The sequence below is a fragment of the Emydura macquarii genome, unplaced genomic scaffold (assembly GCF_026122565.2).
Source record: "Emydura macquarii macquarii isolate MOO-44397 ecotype Brisbane River unplaced genomic scaffold, CSIRO-AGI_Emac_v2 contig_3671, whole genome shotgun sequence".
Classification (NCBI taxonomy): domain Eukaryota; kingdom Metazoa; phylum Chordata; order Testudines; family Chelidae; genus Emydura; species Emydura macquarii.
The window spans coordinates 7,437,287-7,456,875 of record NW_027133808.1 but is presented as its reverse complement, the minus strand read 5'-3'; the positions used below and the strand labels follow the sequence as shown (position 1 = coordinate 7,456,875).

The following is a 19,589-nucleotide window of genomic DNA, read 5'->3' as shown; positions in this document are numbered from 1 at the left end:
CATCAGGGTCTCTTCCTTCCGGTGGGTGACCAGCGTTTCCTCTGCCTGGCCCAGATCCTCATCAGAATCCAGGGGCAGCTTAGACACTGTCACAGAGCGTCTTTCTGGGCCCCAGAGATGATGAATGCTGGGAACCTGAAACCATTAGAAACCCCCAAGGGTTCCAGAACTGCCAAGGTCCAGTTGATTGAGTTGGTGGGCAAAAGCCCAGTGGTAGGTCAGAGGGAAACCCAGCAAGCACAGCTGGGTACCAATGGCCCCTGCAAGAGGGATTTTCATCCTCCTCCAACTCGAAACCAAAGGACCATGGCAGTGCCGATCTTGTCTCTGGTTCCTTAGGGTGCCGAGCATGGTGCTCCGATACCGGGGAGCAGCAACGAGATTCTGGTGATCAGTGCAGAGATTTCCTGGGCTCTTGGCGTGCTGGCAAAGACCGCACTGAGTCTGGGTATAGGTGCCGGGATCCCAGTGCTCTGTACTGGGGTTCTGGTGACCGGCACTGGGGATCAGGCGAACCACACCTGGAGTCAGATCTGTGGCTGCTGCACAATGATGATCGAGGTGCCAGCAATCGCTGTTGAGGCGTTGGTGGGCGCCACGGAGAAGGTGAGTGGTACCGCGATACTGGAGATCCGAGTAGGGTCGCCATCATGGGCTTGCACTTGGACCCACTCCTGGCCAACTGGCCCAGCACGCAGGTAAATCATCCCAAGGGGTAGGTGGTATCAGGAGTGCCAGCAAGTCCATCATCATATGGAAGGCCTCGGGGTGGAAGACACTGACAGGTACCAAGGGCTTATGCTACTACCAGGAGTAGGAGTCAGGTCCTGGGCTGGACTGGGAGCTCTATGGGGTGAGGCCATGGCCGCCCCGAATTCCAGAGGAGACAAGCAGCCCGCATGGGTCTCTACTTGTCCCCTGCTCCCGATTTGCTCCAATTAGGTGAGGAGCGCCCTCTTGGCATGCAAAGTTTTCTTATGCCATTTCTTCAGCACCAGGGATGGCTTGTGCCGTGACAAGCTTGGTGCCAGGGGAGCGCTCTGGATCAACACCAAATCCAAGCAGCTGGGTTCGGACACCACTAGTTTAAGGGCCAATTCCATCAGGAGCGCTCTCAACCTATTGTCCTGGTCCTTCTTCGTGCGAGGTCTAAAGTTCCTGCACTTTTCCCGAATATGAGCCTCAACCAGACACTTAAGGCAGCTCTGGTGAGGGTCATTCAAGGGCATAGACTTGAAGCTCAGGGACCGGGGCCCGTGAATGGGGAATAGTTAATCCCTAAAACTACTATTACTGCTAAAACACTAATTTGAACTATTAAAACTATATACAGCGATGCAAGATAGAAAAAAAACACTGAGAAGTGCTTTCCAAGGCAAGGACACTCCAGCACCATTGTAGGCGATAAGAAGGAACTGGGAGGGAGGGAGGGCAGCAGTACCCTATATACCGGTGCATACGCATGCCACTGCAGTGGGTGCTAGAGCCGACCCTATAGTATCACTCAGGGAAAAATCTCTAGCACGTGGTGCGAACACACACCTACCATGGAATGGACATGACCGAGCACTCAAAGAAGAACATACACATCTGACATCCAGAATGCAAAACTGTCTCAAAGATCTCCTGGACATACCTACCAACTCTGTAAGGGAAGAGGGAAATTACATCACTAGGTCCATTCAAATCTCAGTGGAGACTACATGAGTGATTCGTTTTTTTTAAAAATGTGTGTTAAGAAACTAATGTAATAGTGCCATGAAGAGCCAGCAGACAGTAACAACTTTCAGTCATTAATATTTTCTGGTTGGATGAAGGTCAATTTTGAGATGACAGTTTTCATAGCTCATTACTAACATCCTGTGTTACCTAGCCTCCTTGCATATGAGCACAGCAACCTGTCATCATCTCATGGAAAATGTATTTTAATTGATATAGGCATAAACACTTTGCATGAAAACAGGGCTTTTGTTTCTTAATATATCTGGTTATACTGCTTTATTTCTCTACTGAAGCAATAATCATATGTTTGACAGCACAACTGCTATAGAAATAATGATGTCACAGACAGTATCACATTAGGGTGTCAGGTGAATTATAAACAGAAGAATTCAAGAAATAATTAAAATTTCATTAATGTAATTAAAATAATGAAGATCATAACTAGTTTACTTACTAGATCAAGAGCAGAGCCTCCACCAAGGTATTCCATTATTATCCATAACTTTGTATCCTGCAAAAACAGAGTAGACGAAATTAGTACCTTCATACTTCACACACTTCACACTTAAGTTTCATGGCAGAAAAATGCTGCCCCTGCTCTACATTTTTATTTATTTGATGATGACATACACTAACTTCATTCCATTTTATTCATTTTTTCATCTGAGATTTTAAAATCTGTATTTCCATACACTGTCTTATCCTATAGGAACATAGACACTACCCTATCTAAACAGACTAGTGGTCCATAAGTGCCAAATACAGATGGGTCAGAAGAAGGTGTAGATCTCCTTAACACTGCCACAGTATACCACTTAGCAGAGCAGGAGATTTCTCTCTAATTCCAGCTAATGAAAACTATCTGGAGCAGTAGGGAAGCCCTAGCTAGTTGAACTGCATATATAAAGAAGAGTATTTATGAACGTCTAATCCAGTGTTTTTCAGCCTGAAAAGTAAGGGGCACAGGACAGAGGAGAGGACCAGTGAACAATAAAAATGAAACAATACAAATATGCTCCTGAGACTTAAGAGCTTATGGTTTCCCAAGAGCCATGTACTTTCCCTCCCTTCTCTTATAACAGCACTTAATGTAGTTCATTGCAGAAATAGCTAATATTCTCTGACCGAAAAAAAATTTAGTTAATGCAGATTAAAGTTGCCCAGTAGTATACTTTGCTTAACTCTGTGTCCGGGAAGGCACAACAACTTCTGAAAACCAAGAAATGAAGAGTTAAGGTACATGTCCACACAACCTTAACACTGTCCTGTGGAGCTGGCCATAGCCACTGGGAATTATTGGCTTGTGCTCCAACATTCACTGCAGAGGTGTAGCTGCATTGAATGGTGGAGGGATTGGCAAGAGCAGCTTAGAAGAGCTGTGATTGTGATATGAGGCCATCTAGTGGGTCTGCGTCCCTTTCTCTGCCGTGTGTGTGAGACCAACGGAAAAAGATGCATGTGTACCTTGGGAGATCCAGGATGCCTTATTTCAGCATTACATTATGTAGTAACAAGTAGCAGGGCACAGGGGTCTTCCTTCCATGAGGACTGTCAGCAGTGCTATTCTATATAGGTTTATATAGCATGCTTACCGTAGAATGTGAGAGCCTACCAGTAGTGCACTGAGCAAAGTGGCTACACAACTGCCATGTTTGTTCTATGATCCTCACTCCAAAGAGAGATGTGTGTGTAACAGTGTGTGTAATTTTTGTGGGGGTTTTGTTTGTGTTTGTTTGTTTTTGTTAAATATACCTCTAGATATGGCTAAACAAATATACCTGTGGTTTTAATTAGAGAAGGCAAGCTCAAAGAAAAGTGCCTTGCACTTGGAGTGGAAACTTTGTGATGATACTTACTACTCCACAGAAAGAACATCACATCTGCTATGTATTATGTACCCTTTACAACCCTTCTATCCTTATGCACATGTTGCCATCTAATGCTATACTTTCACTTACCTTTAATTAAACACACAGACCACTCTAATCTCCCACTTAAGTGAACGACTGTCTAAAGTTTGGAATAGAGACCATGGTAGACAGTCAACAGAAGAAGCCCTTCTATCGAGATAGCCCTGACTGTACCCAAGGTAAGGTTGGTATAACTGCATCACTCAAGTGTGGATTTTTCACACTCCTAAGCAATGCAATTATATTGACTTAAGTCTGTAGTTAGATCAAGCCTAAGCAATAAAGGTTTTCAGGAACAAATAAGTGTGAAACTGACAAAATGCTCCTCAGTTTTATCCTGGAAGAAAAGCTCTAGGATGATCTGTCCTGCAGCATTGTCCAGCAGTGCAATGCTTTGTGGTTTTGTTTGTTCATTTGTGTTTGTTCGTTGGGGAAGGTGTGAGGGAACGGAAAAGACAGGAGAACACAGGGCTGTGAAGGCAAAATCATGTGGGCTACCCACATTTCAAAGCTTAATATGCATTTCCAGAGTTCTAAAGATTAGTTACATGAGACTATTTTCCAAAGATTAGTTACATGAGACTACAAGACATGAAGTATTTCCTTTTTTGTCTTCATTTAATTGAGTACCCTCATGTGTGCAGTTTAAACTTTCTCCAATGTGCATGACATTTCTCTATATTGAATTTCACCTCCAGCTTGTTGACAAAATCACCCCATGATGTTAAATATCAGAAGTTATTCACAACCCTCCATAATCTCTAAACTATTAGCAAATTTTTCCACCTTACTATTTAAATACCTCCCTCCCCCAACAGAGGCACTATTCTATATTTCTCTTCCAGTAGAAGCTCTCTTATGAAATATGTTAGAACCACAAATCCATTTTATACCTTCAGAGCATTTAACTCATGAAAAGTGTAATTTTTAAGCTGTGCTAAAGTTACCATTCTTTTTCAGGTTTCGATACCATGCTGAACCTGCTTCTATTCTGAGTGTCAATCAACAAATACTCAGAAGAGCTCTGAGGTAAAAATGTAAAGATATATATATATCCTTCACAAGTTGAACTTTGCCATATATGATGGCATGGAAAGAATTACAAAATGCATCATAATGACATAAAAAAGGCTTCTTTTTAGACAATAGCTCATAAGCAAAACAGCAAGTATACATGAGTCTGTAGTCATAGAATTTTAGGCAGATTCAACACCCTGTCAAAAAGTTATACAGGAAAATCTCTAATCTTTATTTTTCTAAGAAGTTAAGTTTCTATACCTTATGGTTGTGGTCACAGTTATAGGATTAGTGACATGCTTTCCCTTTCTGGTCTCTCTGAGTTCATCCTGTGAGATGTTAGGCCTTGCACCTGAAGGAAAATAATTGTCTGCTTGACTATAGTTACTTCATTTTTGCAGCTTCTTTGTTTATAAGGCAAGGCCGTTTTACTCTGTGTACAGATCATGGAAAGTTCTTAGGAATGCAGAAGGAGATAAGCCTCGGCTGAATTCAGCAAGCTCTGCAACCTTGATAGATAAGTTGTAGTTAGCTGCAAAACATCTGTAAAAGTATCTTATGAATAATAATATAGACCAATAGATATAAAGAAAATAGGTTTGTGCCCTTGTAAGGGGGATATGTATAGTCTTGTCATGAATGTTTAAGTAGCAATAAGGTATAAAACTGTCTGTAATCCTTTGTTCGGGGTCTTTTTCCACTGTCCACTTGTGGGCTTGGGAATTGACCTTCTGCAGAATAAACTCTTTTGGAGACTGTCCAGCCTGAAATCCTGTGTGGGTCTCTTATCGGTGCAAGGTAATGAACCACACTGGAATCTTTTTCCAACACACCTTTACCTATCTTGAGATGGAATTTCACAATTCTTGCACGCATCGACTGGGCCCAGAGCTATAGTAACATATATCCACAATTCTTATACTGCAAGTCCACCTGAATTCAGATGCTTGCACTTTTCTTCAGGAGTCTGACCACTGATATGGTGATAAGACGAAGTACAAAGCAGCAAAACAAAGATTTTAGAGAAAAAAAGGATTTGAAAAATAGCAAACATTCTATGGGCATGTCTATATTACCTAAAGCCTCATCATCCTTTGCTGATAACCTAATAGCTCCTCCCGACACCCCCACGGGTGTCTCTCTCACTCTGGTTCTCCTGAACAAAGTACAGACTCTCTCTTAGAAGAGAGTCCATTTTAATCCTATCATCATTATTTTGTTCTTCCTGTGTTCTCAGGCTTTGACCCTTCCTGGTCCAAACCGGTGTTGCAGGTTGGCAGGACGCAGAAATAAAGTAATCAAAACTAATAGTTTTAGTATTGTCCTTTAACAACTCTTAGAGTGTTTGCTGAGAAGCGACTAACCCTGAACATTCCACTTCCTTTTTGCCTGGTTTTCTCAACAGCCTATTAAACCAAACCAACATACTCACACAGTAAACATCTCAATAACCAGGCCAACATGCAGTATTCATAATTTGACACACAGCAACTCTAAACCCATTTCTTTGTGAAAAGAACAGTGATGTCTTCCTGAGTCCACAAACCTGAACGATAACGCACACAGACATAAACTTACATAGTTCATCTGGACCATGTGCTACCTGTGAAATCTAACAACTTAATTGCCAGTAGGTAAATATTTCATTGTGGATTATTTCAGCAGAAATATCCAGCTAATAAGCTTACCCACATTGTTCAAGCAGAAAAAAGTGAGACTCCTAGGTGTATGTCTACTCAGCATTTTGAAGTGAGCTTCCCAGGCTGGGCTGACAGCATAGGTTGGTGGCACACTAAAATAGCTGTATATACACATCATTTTGAAGTTGTGGTGTGGTCTGAAGCTCCGCCTCTGAAACCTAGGGAAGAGGGTGGGCTTCAGAGCTTGAGCTGTAACGTCAAAGCACTGTATCCTGTCTCTGCAGCATATGGGTGTGGGTCACTTGTCAGGATTATCTGGGTATATATCATTTCCCTTACTTTGCAAGGGCCTTGAGCACCTTGGTCCCTTCTATTCTCTGCCTGTGACTCACAACAGTCTATTCTCCTATGGGTCTCATTTACTTTGGTCTCATTTCCATTGTTGGGTTCAGTGTGCAGATGCTGCGTGGTGTTGCTGGCCTGTGATATACAGGAGATCAGATTAGATGATCTAGTGGTCCTTTCTGGCCTTAAACTCTATGACTGTCACTTTGCAAAAGCACAAAGCAGCCAGAGCCTACTGGTCAATTAAGATGGGTTTACAGTTGTGTTCCATGTCACCAGAGGAACATGGGAGTGTACATCCTGATTTCCTGAGAGGTCTGTTGTGCATATGAAATCCTCCAGTATGGGCGGTGCCAGTGGTTGTCAGTGCCAAGAGGCTCGTTGGCAACATAGGCCTAGCCATGTGGTCTGGCAGTGCCATGTGCACCAGTGTCGGTGCAGCTGACCACATCGATGTAGCCTTCCCCGCGGTGGATCTTCTGTTTCTCTCATGCCTCCACATTACTGGTATCTCCTTGCTCATGCTATCACTACTCTCACTTTTGTGGGTTGTGCTTTCCCCCCAAGCAGCGAACACACCACAAAATGACCATCCATCACTGAGATGGGTTCTTTGCAACCAAAACACTTTTTGAAGCTTGGAGAGCCAGGCATACACTTCTCCAGGTGGGTCCACATAGGGGTTTGCAGGAGACTGACCCTTACTTTGTTTTCTTTCTTGCTTGCTTGCATGGCCAACTAGAAAGAAACAAAGTACTAAACAAAAAAGCTTCAAGGGAAGCTAAAAATTTGCAAAACTATTACAAGTTAATGATCCGTGAATGGACAGCTCTCAGCTCTGCCTCTAGCCAGGGGCGCCTGAGAAGGAACTGAGGAGGGAATGCCCGTCCACGGTGGCTAGCCTCATGGCAGGCGGCGGAGAGGGGGAGCGAGTACGCGGGGAGGGACAGGCTGCTTTTGAAATTCTCTGATCAGCAGCATAAGGGCGCACACACACCTACCCAGGGACACTACTTGAAGCTTGTTTTCCTCTTACAATCTATGAATAATAATGAGGTGAGAGGATGGAATTGACTAGTTCTAAAATCTTGAAGACCATGGTGACCAGAAAAAAAAAATCAGCTCAATTCACTTTAACTACTGATAATACTTGTTTACTGTCTATTTTAAATGCAAAACATGTTTCATAAACTATTTTATTCCTTATGTAGCCACATTTAAGCTAGTTTTATTTAACTGATAAAAACCATTTTTAAAAGTTCTTTTGTGCATTTTTTATTCCATTCCAATTTCCATCCAAATGCAGTTTAACACAAATCATGAGTAAAAACTAATCAATACAATAAATAAGGAATTAGTCAGTTATACTTTTCTAACAATTAAAAAATGTAAAACTTAATAATCTGAATACATGTATGTTAACCTATATACTTGCTTAAATAAATGTGCATACATATAGTGTGTCCTGCTGGTAAGCAAGTAGCAATTTAATCTTTTTGAAGAAATTCAACCTTTAAGAAAATAACTAACTAGCAAGTGCAAATGTAAAACAAGATTAAAACTATTTATTGTATTTAAGGTTTCAAGCTTGCCGATTTATCATGACTAAAATCAGTGATTTAAATCAATCATGCCAGCTATGCGCACACACACACAGAGCACATATTCCCTTTATCTTACATCACTCCACATTCTCCTGCATTATATCCAAACCCAAATTCCTGTCCCTTTTGTACCTCATACTGAAATATTCAGAAATATTTAGTGTAAATGTTATCTTCATAACTGAAATTTTATCTGCCAGGAGACTAAGAACTAAACCTCCTTCAGAGAAAAAGAATTCCCCTCTTTCAAAATGGCTACCATTTCCCTAGTTCTCAATAAGCTTGAGGTCACATACTGCCCTCAGGTAAAATGTCCTCTTTCAAAATGGCCACAAACTCCCATTCTTCCCAATGAAAGTGAAATCAAGTTACCCTTACAGAACATTGAAGCCTCATATGCTCTCAGGAAGCAGAGAGGGGGTATCCTGTTGCCTCAGTCCTATTGAAAACAATGGGAGACAATGGCCCTTTGGAAAAGGCCATCATAACTAAGAGCAGCCTGTGGGTTCTGTCCTAATTCTATGCAAAGAGTTAAAATTCTCCAGATCCTATATGATAAGCCAGTGTAGATTAGTAGCAGCATACACAAAGTAGGTTGTAAACAAGTGATACTGAGAGTTTAAGTGTGTGTTTCTTTAAACAACCAGGCTGAAGGTGGCTTGGGTTTTAAAGACTGAGTATGGAATCAACTCTTTGGAAATTATATCTGGTCTCTGTGGAAGCAGAACCAAATTATTTAATATATAATTAAAAGAAGGTCCATACACAGCCAGTACAATGCTGTACTGTCCTGCTTCAACTTCCTGCATACTACTTGTATGTAGCAGTATTGATGGAAATATGTAATTATGAGAGTCTGTTCTTTGGTATGCAGAAGTCTACAAATCCACCCCGAATTCCAAAACCTTGAGCAATAAGCAGACTCTTAAAGATAGGCAAAGGATGCAAACAGATCTACATCTGGATGTACACTACAATTTCAGTTAATATATGAAACTACTTGGTCAAGAGACTACCCTCCAAGGTGGAATCCACTCTCTACCAGGAAGTTGTACAAACTTGTTTTATATTTGCACTTGCTAGTTTTACCTCCTAAGCGAGGTGTTCTATTACCTCTAGATGCTTTTTTGCCCTATTTAGTACTCTGTATCTAGCCAAAATGGATCAAATCTGAAGCCTACCTGCTGGTGGATTAAGGAAAATACTGCCAAGGTGTCATATCTTGCAACAGCTATCTACTGTACTGTTGGATGGAATCTTTCTGGAGCTTTTATCACTAATTTTTATTCACATTTATATGGAAGAATGCTTTAGCTGCATGTCAGGGGCCACAGATTTAACTTTACAGAAAGTGTTCCTTTATAAATCAGGAGTGATCATTCTGGTTCTTTTTGCTGTATTCCTCAAGAAAGATTCTTGTTCTGTAGTCATCATCATAGATGAGGTAGAACTGTTTTGGACAGGAGAAAAATCTGAGGTTCTATGAGCACTCTGTCCCCTATTGAAATAGGAACGTTGGTGCCTTAGTCCAACACATGGAACTACCCTCTGGCACGACTTTAGAAAACCCAAAGGCACCAAAACGTGTCTCAAGCAGCTCAGACTGATCAGCATAAGAGTGTGATCACATTTTGTTGTTCTCTCTCACTTGACCTGAAGAAAGAAAACTGCTCTTCAGTGCTGCTACAAGCAACGCCAAGTGTTCCGTTTTAAGAGCGGGAAAAAGGAACACTTTCCTGTATTTAATGCCAGTCACAACCTCTGAAAAGATTCAGGAGTAAACGGAGAGCTGAAGTTATTTCCACATAAATTGGGACTTTGATGAGTCATTAGTCCAGATATGAGATTGGATTGTTATTGCACTACCACATTCATTCACATTTACAAATGCTCTTGGCTCACTTTCTTTTCTTTAGTAGGAGCAAAAGAAAAACTTGTTTTTCCCTGAAGCCATGAAACTGAGTGGAGAAACTACAATAGCCTCTTTGTGATTTAAATGAGGTTCTATTACTGAAGTAGGAGTATGGTTTCTTGGCATGATTTAGCTAAGTTTTTATTTGCAGGACTTGATCTAGGGACTTCCCAAATTAACTTATTTTTTTGATAGACTGACCTCTGATTTTAACCAAATAGCTATGCAAACATCCACATGCATGGCCATATCTCTAGGAAATGTCCTCAGTAAACCCACTGCTGGATCATAGAAATATGTGGCCTAAACACTGTGGCAAAGTGAAAATATTTTCTAACACACGTAAACCTAGAAACATTTGACAATTCATTTTGGCTCTCCAAACTCCATTTTAAAGAAAACCTGACCAGCATAGAGAAAGTGTGTGGAAAGAAGCAACTCAGATGCAACACAGCCAAAGGTTTTCTGTAGAAGTCATAAGAACGGCCATCTAGTCCAGGATCCTGTCTTCCGACAGTGGCCAGTGCCAAGTGCGTCAGGGAAAGACCAGAACAGGCAATCATCAAGTGATCCATTCCATCATCCACTCCCAGCTTCTGACAAACAGAGGCAAGGGACAGTCAGAGCATGGTGTTGCATCCCTGCCCTTCTTGGCTAATAGCCATTGATGGACCTATCCTCCATTAACTTCAATCTTTTTTTAACCCTTTTATTGTTTTGGCCTTCACAACATTCCCTGGTAAAGAGCTGCACAGGTTGGCTGTGCCTTGTTGAAGAAGTACTTCCTTTTGTTTGTTTTAAGCTTGCTGTCTATTAATTTCATTGGGTAACCCTAGCTCCTGTGTTATGTGAAGGAGTAAATAACAACATTTCCTTATTCACTTTCTCCAGACCAGTTGTGATTTTATAAACCTCTATCATATTCCCCCCTTAGTCATCTCTTTTCCGAGGTGAAGAGTCCCAGTCTTTGGAATCTCTGCTCATTCGGAAGCTGTTACATACCCCTAATCATTTTTGTTGCCATTCTCTGTACCTTTTCCAATTCCAATATATCTTTTTTGGGGCGACCAGATTTGCACACAGTATTCAAGACGTGGGCGTACCACGGATTTATATAGAGGCATTATAATGGTTCCTAACACTGTTAGCTTTTTTGACTGCTACTGCACATTGAGTGGATATTTTCAGAGAACTATCTGCAATGACTCCAAGATCTTTTTCTTGAGTGGTAACAGCTAATTCAGACCCCATGATTTTGTATGTATAGTTGGGATTAAGTTTTCCCAAGTGCATTACTTTGCATTTATCAACACTGAACTTCATCTGCCATTTTGTTGCCCAGGCACACAATTTTGTGAGATCCCTTTGTAACTCTTCACAGTCTGCTTTGGACTTAACTATTTTGAGTGGTTTGTGTCACCTGCCAATTTTGCCATCTCACTGTTTATCCCAAGTCAGTTAACTATGTTAACCATAGTATCATTAGAAAATGTTTTCCTTTAAAAGAATAAGGACTTTTTCTGTCCTGGTAACATGGAGGATGCCTCACTTGTAATTTTTCTTAGAGAGCATATAGACACATTGGTTGACAATGTAAACTTGGAGTCTGGGTTCTCTTGCTGAGATCAAACCAAAGAGTCTACTGCTGAATGCACAGGAAGCATCTTTCTCTGTTCTTTGTGGAGGAAGACAGAGTATGGGACCTAGAAGGAGATGCCAACCTGCAACGATCCAGGTAACAGCAAATGAACTGTAAAACATTACAAACTCAACCACTCTCCCAAGATCCTATTTCAAGGGAGGCTGCTAGTGAAACAGAGAAACAGTAACACAGCGGTAAGCACCATCTTGTATAAAACCTGAATTGAACTGAAGTTCTGCCTATCATGAGAAACAGTAATTGCCAACAGCCAAGAACCCATCTCCATGCCTGCAGTACCCAATAAGTAGCAAAAGAATAAATGTATTATAATTCTTTACTGAAGAGAAGACTTAGTTATTTTTAATTTAAACATGTCTTGTAAAGTCTGTAACTCAGTTCAAATATCAATGTTATTTGCAACCAAACAATTGCTTAGTTAGAACAGTGTTCATGAGTGCCTAAAGCAATTGCATCCTTGAGGTTACATGTTAATTGTTGAATTAAACAGACAGCTTCTCAGCCAAAATAGTTAAGTTTTTTTTAATTGATCTGTAAGCTAAAGACTTTACTAGTGAAGTAATTAGATAAAATAACATAAGAACCTACAACGTTGGGCAATTTCTAGAGAAACTAGAATAGCTTTAAAAATCAAACCTGCAAATATATGGATGTAGTGTGTGATATTGGGGTGTGAGCATGAGAAAACGATTTTTTATTAATACCTTAACTTTCATGTGGGAAGCAGTTTTAAATTGAATTGGCTACATTTCTGAAATCTGACTTCACAGACAAGAACCATAGACTGACATAGACAAGTGCCATAGTTTAAAAGGCATACAAACTTGATTGGCAAATTGATAAGGACCTGTATTGAAAGATCCATTTTTCCATGTTGGTATAAATTTATATCAACTCTCATGTTTGTTCTTTAGCTGAAGTACTAAGATCCATAAAATCCATACATAGTGATAACATTTCCAGCTGCTCCCCCTTTGTGGGTTGACTCTTATGCTTTCATCAATCACCCTTCTTTAACTCTGAACCACATTTATGAAAAACTCAATTAGGTAACAGACCAACAGAGTAGATTACAACTTCAAAAAAAATCCAACAAATAGCTAATCAGTATCAACATATAAAGTCCAAGAACATTCTAGATCAGTGGTTCTCAACCTATTTACCACTGTATGCTCCATATGCAGCTCTCTATGTGTTATGTGTGCCGCATCCACACAATACTTACACTATCTGTATGGCCCTGAGGATGTCACATGGGCCGCATCTGTATGATGATTGGGCCGCAAGTGGTCCACAGGTTGAAAACCACTGTTCTAGATTATCAGATACATAATCACCTCCATACATACAGATAAATAATTGATTTACAGATAAAGAAAATCTCCCTTTCTACACCTATTAATTTGATAGTTTAGACCAGTGGGCTATAAGTAGCAATGCCCACTTGCTCCCCAGTTCACAAGGGTAAAGACTTCATAAATCAACAGCATTTGACATGTGCCTTCCAACTGTGGTGCCTGTTTAAGCAGATGTGTTAAACCCTATAGTGCCTTGGAAAGACACAAGGTGGTAACCTTACATAACTCATTCATAGAAGTTTTGTTTTCCACTTACCCCATGAAGTGGCCATGGCCCTAGCCCTGGAAGAAACAGCCTATAAATCCTGCAGAAAGCCAGGACACTAACTTTTTACACACACATTAAAAAGAAAAATACTGACTACCTAGCTATAGTAAAATCCGGAAACATTGGCATTAGAGACCCTTCAAGGACACAAATAGGAAGCAGGAATGGATGAGTTCTATGGAAATAAAACTAAGGGATGTGATCACATCCAAATAGTGCCAAAATCTCTTTGGAGGAGATACAAAAGCTTAGTAGGATAATTTCATAATTGAATGATATGCAAGGAAAACCCTGACTAGTGAATAAACCCCGAGGATTTACAGAATCCTTTGAAGATCAAAACAGTTTTTTTTACCAGAAAGGACAATTAATGTACCCATACCATTGGCCTGGCCAAAGTAATCACAAATAAAAAGGCCATTTGGAAAGATGAAGATTTAGGGAATGGCACTGATAGACTTGATAAAGAGGTGGAGGAAAGAAGAGACGGGCAAATATTAAAACTAAATGTAGACTCAATGGATAAACTATATTGAAAAAACTTTGGTTTCAAAGACAATACAGGACTGAAAGTGTTTGATAAGGAGGACGGGACTACAATATACCTAATTTCATTCTCCCTCCAATTATCCTGAGAACAGAAATTTGTGTCTGCAGGGTGCTAGCTAAGAATCCAAAACCCAAATCTATTTGATAGAACTCTAAGACTGAATAACTGAGTTGGTCTTGCAGGAAATGTTTGTAAACGCTATTAACAAAAGGTCATCCATACTATTACAGGTTTTGGAAGTGACAATGTCTACTAGATGTTAAATTAATTTATATTACAGTTGTGCTTAGAGACTCCAATCAGATCAGGGTTCCACTGTGCTAGTACTGCACAAACATATCAAAAAGCAGTCCCCGTGCCAAAGATCTTACAGTCTAAGTAGGGTCCTGAGGACAGAATGTGATAAATTCATATCTAAGATTCAACAACAGACCACTTACAGGTCATCACAGGGCTGAGGTGGAGGACTGAATACTGAGATGGGAGGGAGAAATCAGAAGAATGATTTTAGAATCTGTAACTAGGAGCAGAAGTCAGAGGACCAAGACCTCCAAAGTCATGGTGGCACTTACCCTGCCCATTATACAGTGGCACCTCTGGCATGACTTACTGGATCCTTGAAACTGCTACAAAATTTGCCAACTTTCCAATTCGTGTGTTAGTTGACAGATTTATTTCTGCAGTTGTCCAAGAGCTGCAGATTCCCAATGTGACACCTTCCCATTTGCCAAGATAAAGCAGTCTGCTGATGAACAAGGGAGTCTAGATATTAAAAGCCCCTGCCAGGTATGCCATTTTGACAGTGAGAAGATGGTGTTTCAAGGCTGAGGACCTTGTTTCTTGTCTCTAGTTTGGATGCTTTTGTATGTGTCTATAAACAAAAGTCCTAGCACAATCTTCTGCAAAACCATTTAATAAGATTTGTGTATTTTAAATGCAAGTAAGAATGGTATTTGGATTCTCACAATCCAGTGACAAGCTTAACACCTGTATATTTAAAACAGACTACAGAGAATAGAATCTCAAATTCCTAAAAGCGAAAAATATCAATATATATATAATACACATTATATAAAACAAGACTTCTAAAGATATTTTTCTAGAGAAAGTTATAAATGTATACTGCTGCGTAACAGAAGGCCCAGCATTTGAAAAACTAACACTAGTAAATCTTACTGAACACAGATGCAAGTGAGGGAAGATCTAGATATTGAGTAAATGCAGAACAGAATAACATTCTGATCAAGCAGTTCTATCAGCACTTTCAGGAATCTTAAATTTTCATGTTTCCTAAAATTAGATATGCACAAATTACAAGAAATAGGTGACATCTAACAGGCAGTTCTGTATCTCCTTATCTATAAAAAGGCGTTAAAAGTTTGTTGTGGACTGACACACCTTCTTGTTATCTTCTACACTGAAAGGGTAGAAGTCCAGAAGAAAATTAATTGGATGGTGGTAATATGATGAAAATAAAAACAACATTTTGCAATAACTCTAAAATAGTATTTTTCACCCTAAAGGATCCAAAAATGCTTTACGAACATGACAAGCCTCAACTACTGACTGTTAAATAGCAGGCCCATTTTACATATGGGAAAGCCAAGGCTAAAATGCTAAGTGTGTTGCCAAAGGCCACACAGTGGATATTAGTGCCATGTGTACAACTTGAGAGTTCTAACTGCCAACTATGCAAACACATTCCCTTCAATAGGAAATTTTTCAGCAAATGCACAACTGATTCCATATTAATAAAAAGTCTTGACTCATCCCCAAAGATACGCAAAATGAAAGATTATTTGACATAAAAAAAACTTCCTCTCATTTATGGAAGAATATGGGGTCTTGCTCCTCATTTGTTTCACAGAATGCTCTTTTGAATAATAAGAAGAAAAGCAAGACCTCTAATATCTGACCCTTCCTGTGAATCATCTGAATGCAGTCTTCATCTCTGGAATTAAGACTGGGATCACGGTTTATTCTTCTTAGCTATCTAGCTGTTCACCAAAAGTCTCTGTCCTCTAAATGGAAGAACAGTAACAGCAATTTAGAAAAATCTGCTGCTATTAAGAACCTATCCAGGGAGCAATCATTATTCTGAAGGTGTAAACAGCTGCACTTCACCAAGAGGTGAGCTTTTCTCAAGACTATGCCTTTGACAAGCAACATATTCCTTCAGGGACACATTTCCCTCTAAGAGGCTTCTGTGGTATCCAGTTGTAGAACAATTCTTTCTAGCGATCTACATACTATAGCTCATACACAAAGAATTAAATGGAAGAGTCTGGTATCTAAAAGTCCTCCAGAGATCCTTTAAAAAGTATTTATTTTATATATAGAGGGGAATGATTATTGGTATTTTACCCAACCTGATCCCTAGAGGACATAAATTCAGAGAAACTCAAGTGTTGAGATAGGTCCAAAACATGAAAACAAAAAGGAAATGGGTGGCAGGTAATACCTGATTTAAGTACAAACCACAGGAAGTATAAAATTTCCTCTATTTAATGACACATTCTCAGCTGAATGAACCAGAGTTGGTAATGATGTTTATTTCCACAAACCTAAATGGGACTGGAAGCAGCTGATGAGGCTTCCGATAACTTTCATAAGATCTGAGCAAAAATTTTCAGAGAGGAGCCATGAATAGAAATCTGTGGGAGATGGTAAAACTGTACTGAAGAATATTACCAAATCGAGATGCAGGACTGATGAGAAGTATTTGGCTAGGGAGCATTTCTGAGGTGCTTACCTCCTTTGAAGTCTGTTGGCATCAGGATGAATGTTAGGTGTCCTCGGGCTGCCATCCCTTTGAGGGGAGGGAGATACAGATGAGCCCAAAGGTTCTCTTCTAAACACAAGTCCTTACTCGAAGCTGGCCAAAAGGTCCCTGCAATCAAACAAATCATTGTGGTTTTGCACAGGGCGCATTTAGGTCCTTTTGTCAAGGTCTGTCAGCCTTCTAATATGTTCAGCCACAAAGAGAAAAAGAAATAAATGTATCTATTGAGCAGCTAAGGCAGAACAGGGACTAGAGAAAGAAGGAAAAGTGGGTATTCTTAGACATTCCTGTAACTCATGTAAATGTAGGCTAAAAGATCATCTTACATACCTAAGCAGAACATCCTTGGTGTATAGTATATGTAAGCAATTTTCCTTTGGAAATTTATAATTAATTAACATTTAGACAATCTCTGCTTTCCTCAGAGCTTGAACAATCAGGTTTTAAACTTCCATAAACACTTACTGGTCTCTGAGTCCTACAATCTAACCTAACCATAGCAGTTAAACTGTAATAATCAGAAATCATTCAGCAAAACCACATTCAATTAGCCTCTGCAACTACAGAAGTAGTAGATCATTAATCCTGTGAATTTATTCTCTTTTCAATAAGCCAGTTTTACTAACCTTACTTGTAAAATCAATTGCTGGAATGTGTATAATGCAAAAATAATCCAAATTCTCTCACAAAAATTTGACACACTGATTAGTCCACACTACAACTCTCTAAAAATCAGTTTAATTTCCTTACAGAGAACTTCATCTCTTAGGAAGAACTGTGCTCCAACAAAAGTAGACTATAATAAATGAACTTCATAAAATGGCTTTATGATAAGCTATGATTTTATTGGTTAAAAAAAGATTTTTCAGCAGATATCATCATCCTTCAACAAATCTTCATGATAATATTAATCCTTTTCACCAGAAAATTGCCTTTACCTGCAAACTTTTACTCATGCAAGCACCTCCGGTGAAGTTGACTGAAATACGGACATAAAGCGTTCCAGATATGGCCCATTCAAAAAAAACTTTAAAAACAACTAAGAGGTTCCCATAACTTTCCCCTAAGGTCCCCCTTCAGACTGACATCTGCTCTGCGTCTCTGATCTCTCTTCCTGGTTGTCCCACCAACAATTTAAACTCATCATGGCAAATGTACTCAATATATTTTCTCACTCTCTCTCTCGCACATGCACGCGCACACTCTTACTCTTCTTTTTCCACTCCCAGAGTAACTCCATAAGCTTTTCCATGTGCCAGGTCTGCAACCCATCTATCATCCATGACTTGTCTTTTCCCTTTACTCACTGTGTTTATGTTGTTGCTAAATCCCATTGCTTCTTTTACATTTCTACAAACTAGCCCTCACTTTCTAAAACCCCTGTCCATACCTTTATAGTCTCCCACTTTGATTACTGTAATCATCTTCTCTTTGGCTTTATCATCCAACTGGCTCTTTGGCCGCAAAACACTGCCAAATTAATCCACAACTCTCATCAGATGTCCCTCCCCTTTATAAAATCCTTTCATGGCTCTGCAGCCCCTTCTTGTTAATTTTCAAACTTACCCTTACTTTTGAGATGCTCTATAGTTCTTCTGTTGTCTATATCCCATTAATGATTGCCAAAAACCTTTTAGATCCCACCTCCCAATTCTGCCCCTATATCCCTTCTATTTAATTATTTTCTCATCCTGCTTCTTGCTCACCCTGTGTCCAGCTAATAATAGCTCAGTGATGTTTTTCAGTGCTTTGGGTAGCTCAGTTTGGGTTGTGATGGGGGACGAGATAGCACAGATAAAATTGTTAATAGAACTGCATTCAAAATCTTGTAATTGTCTACAGCAGCAGAAGTTTTAGGACAGATTATAGTACATAGGTAATATTATTAAATAAACCCATCTCAACAGAACTTATTTTCTTTTGTATATTAATATTTTTGGTTGTCTTTTCAATTAACCAATTTATGAAGTAGCAATACTTATAAATTGTACATTCATTCTTCAATAAACAGTATAATGGCCATCTAAAACACACCTTTATTTATTATTATTTACACATGTAAAGATTTTTCCTCCAACCTGCTCCTACTATTACCTCCCCCTCAGACCAGTTTGAATTGGCAGAATACACTTGAAGACCCAAACCAAACACATTGACATGCTAAACTTGTGATGTAATGACAAAGTTAGCTACCTTTAGGCTACCTAAGGGTAAAATTGTAGTATGAAAACATGTAATGAAAGAAAATAGATAGGCTTACTGAATCTCCAATGTAATTATTTCATAGCATTAACAAATTAAAAATAATTTAGTTATTTGTGACAAATTTTGAAGTATATTATGAGTCCCCTTCAGTGGTGGGCCATTGGTGGATAGTCATCTGCTACTGCTGCCAGCTAGCAGGCTTAGTCTTTTAACTCAAGGTAAAGGTTTGTGCTTTAGAGCTGAAGGTCCCTGATTCTAACCCTGCTGACAGTCCATGGAGTGAAGGGTCATCATTACATCAGCTACCTTAATAAGTCATGTTACAGTGCAGCATTGTTTTCTATAGGGATATTGGATTTTCTACATCCCAGAAACTTCAGGAATTATGAAAGCAAATCCTAAATTAGCTTTCAACAGAAACCCCATTGCAACCCTATCTACCTTTGAAGAAAGTTCCTAAAATGACTGGTTTGCTTTTACATAGTCTGTGTGGTTTAAAAGTGCAGGAAGGAGCCACACAAATTATTTGGGTCCTCCCAGACAGAGAATTTGCACCTGGATGATCAGAAGCATATCCTTTTCAGCTCCCTCCAAGACTCTGTGGGCATACAGGGGC

At 39.7% G+C, this 19,589-nt stretch overlaps 1 protein-coding gene across 3 annotated transcripts in view; it reads right to left on the bottom strand.

Annotated features, from left to right (window-relative positions):
* The window catches only part of STK24 (serine/threonine kinase 24), a 106,739-nt gene that overhangs the window by 59,376 nt on the left and 27,774 nt on the right, over positions 1-19,589 (bottom strand). For all 3 annotated transcript variants that reach the window (XM_067536794.1, XM_067536793.1, XM_067536795.1), the window contains exon 3: positions 2,177-2,233. In XM_067536794.1, coding sequence (XP_067392895.1) covers positions 2,177-2,233 — 57 coding nt within the window. The remainder of the gene's footprint in view (positions 1-2,176; positions 2,234-19,589) is intronic.